The sequence below is a fragment of the Verticillium dahliae genome, genomic scaffold (genome assembly GCF_000150675.1).
Source record: "Verticillium dahliae VdLs.17 supercont1.4 genomic scaffold, whole genome shotgun sequence".
Taxonomy (NCBI): Eukaryota; Fungi; Ascomycota; class Sordariomycetes; order Glomerellales; family Plectosphaerellaceae; genus Verticillium; species Verticillium dahliae.
Genome location: NW_009276925.1, coordinates 1406585 through 1407561, shown reverse-complemented (window position 1 = coordinate 1407561; position 977 = coordinate 1406585). Strand labels below are relative to the sequence as shown.

Sequence of the window (977 nt, the reverse complement as noted above, 5' to 3'; positions counted from 1 at the left end):
GCATATCTTACTGTCGGCACCAGGCGCCCCTTGATGAACCACGTAGCTCTGCACGACATTCCCAGCCTCTCTCAAACTGCCATACCGCTCGTGACGTTCCAGTCCATCATGGCCGCCCCCTCCACGTACGCCGACTGCGTCTCCTCCCTCACCCACTCCCTGACCTTCCTCACCTCGTCCGTCGCGACCCTGCGCGCCTCGACCGCCGACCTCCCCCGCCTCTCGACCGCCCTCCGCACAACCCGCCACTACGAGCTCATCCCGCACCCCTCCCTCGCCGCCGCCGAGGCGTCCCTCCGCGACGAGATCGGCCCCCACATCGCCCACCTGCTCGACCGCGCCGAGACCCAGGTCGACCGCGCCGAGCGCCGCGTCGAGACGCTCAAGGCCCGCAGCGAGCTCCTCGCGGGCCGCATGGCGGCCGACGACGGAGGCCTCGGTAACAGCGGGGCCACACGCGCCAGGACGCCCGGCGCCAGGGGCAAGGGCCTCGCGGGCGAGAGGGCGCTCAAGGCGCGGGCGGTGCGCACGAGGAAGGAGGGGCTCAAGTACAGCGTCGAGAGGCTCGAGCTGCAGGTGTCGCAGAAGGAGAGGGAGCTGCGGAAGAGGCTCGAGGAGGCTTGAGGAGGAGCACGCCTCGGAAAGGCAAGGGAAATTGGCAGCTACAACATGGCAGCGATGCGTTTGTTGTATCGACTCGACACGGGACGGGGCAACTAAAGTGCCTGCTGCAGCGTGCACTGGTGGCTTTGCGTCGACTGCGTGCCGCGTGGCGTGGCACTACGCAGGGAGGCGGGGTGTGTTGGGTTCGCGCATCATTGAAGGGAGCGCCATCATCGATCAAGCGGCTTAGATGTTGCTGTCAAGTGGTGCTTGTCCGCGGCCTGGCGTACGAATCGAATCAGCGAAGCCACGAAACGGCACGACTGCTGTTGCACGAACGCCCGGCCACAGGTGTCTGCGACGGCCATCAGCGC

At 67.1% G+C, this 977-nt stretch overlaps 1 protein-coding gene across 1 annotated transcript; it reads left to right on the top strand.

The window, feature by feature from the left end:
• Positions 1 to 108: 108 nt before the first annotated feature.
• Positions 109 to 624, top strand: VDAG_02795 (uncharacterized protein; the record flags this gene model as incomplete). Its single annotated transcript, XM_009653448.1, has 1 exon — positions 109 to 624. The coding sequence occupies one exon, from the start codon at positions 109 to 111 to the stop codon at positions 622 to 624; it is 516 nt and encodes a 171-aa protein (XP_009651743.1).
• Between the last annotated feature and the right edge of the window lie 353 nt (positions 625 to 977).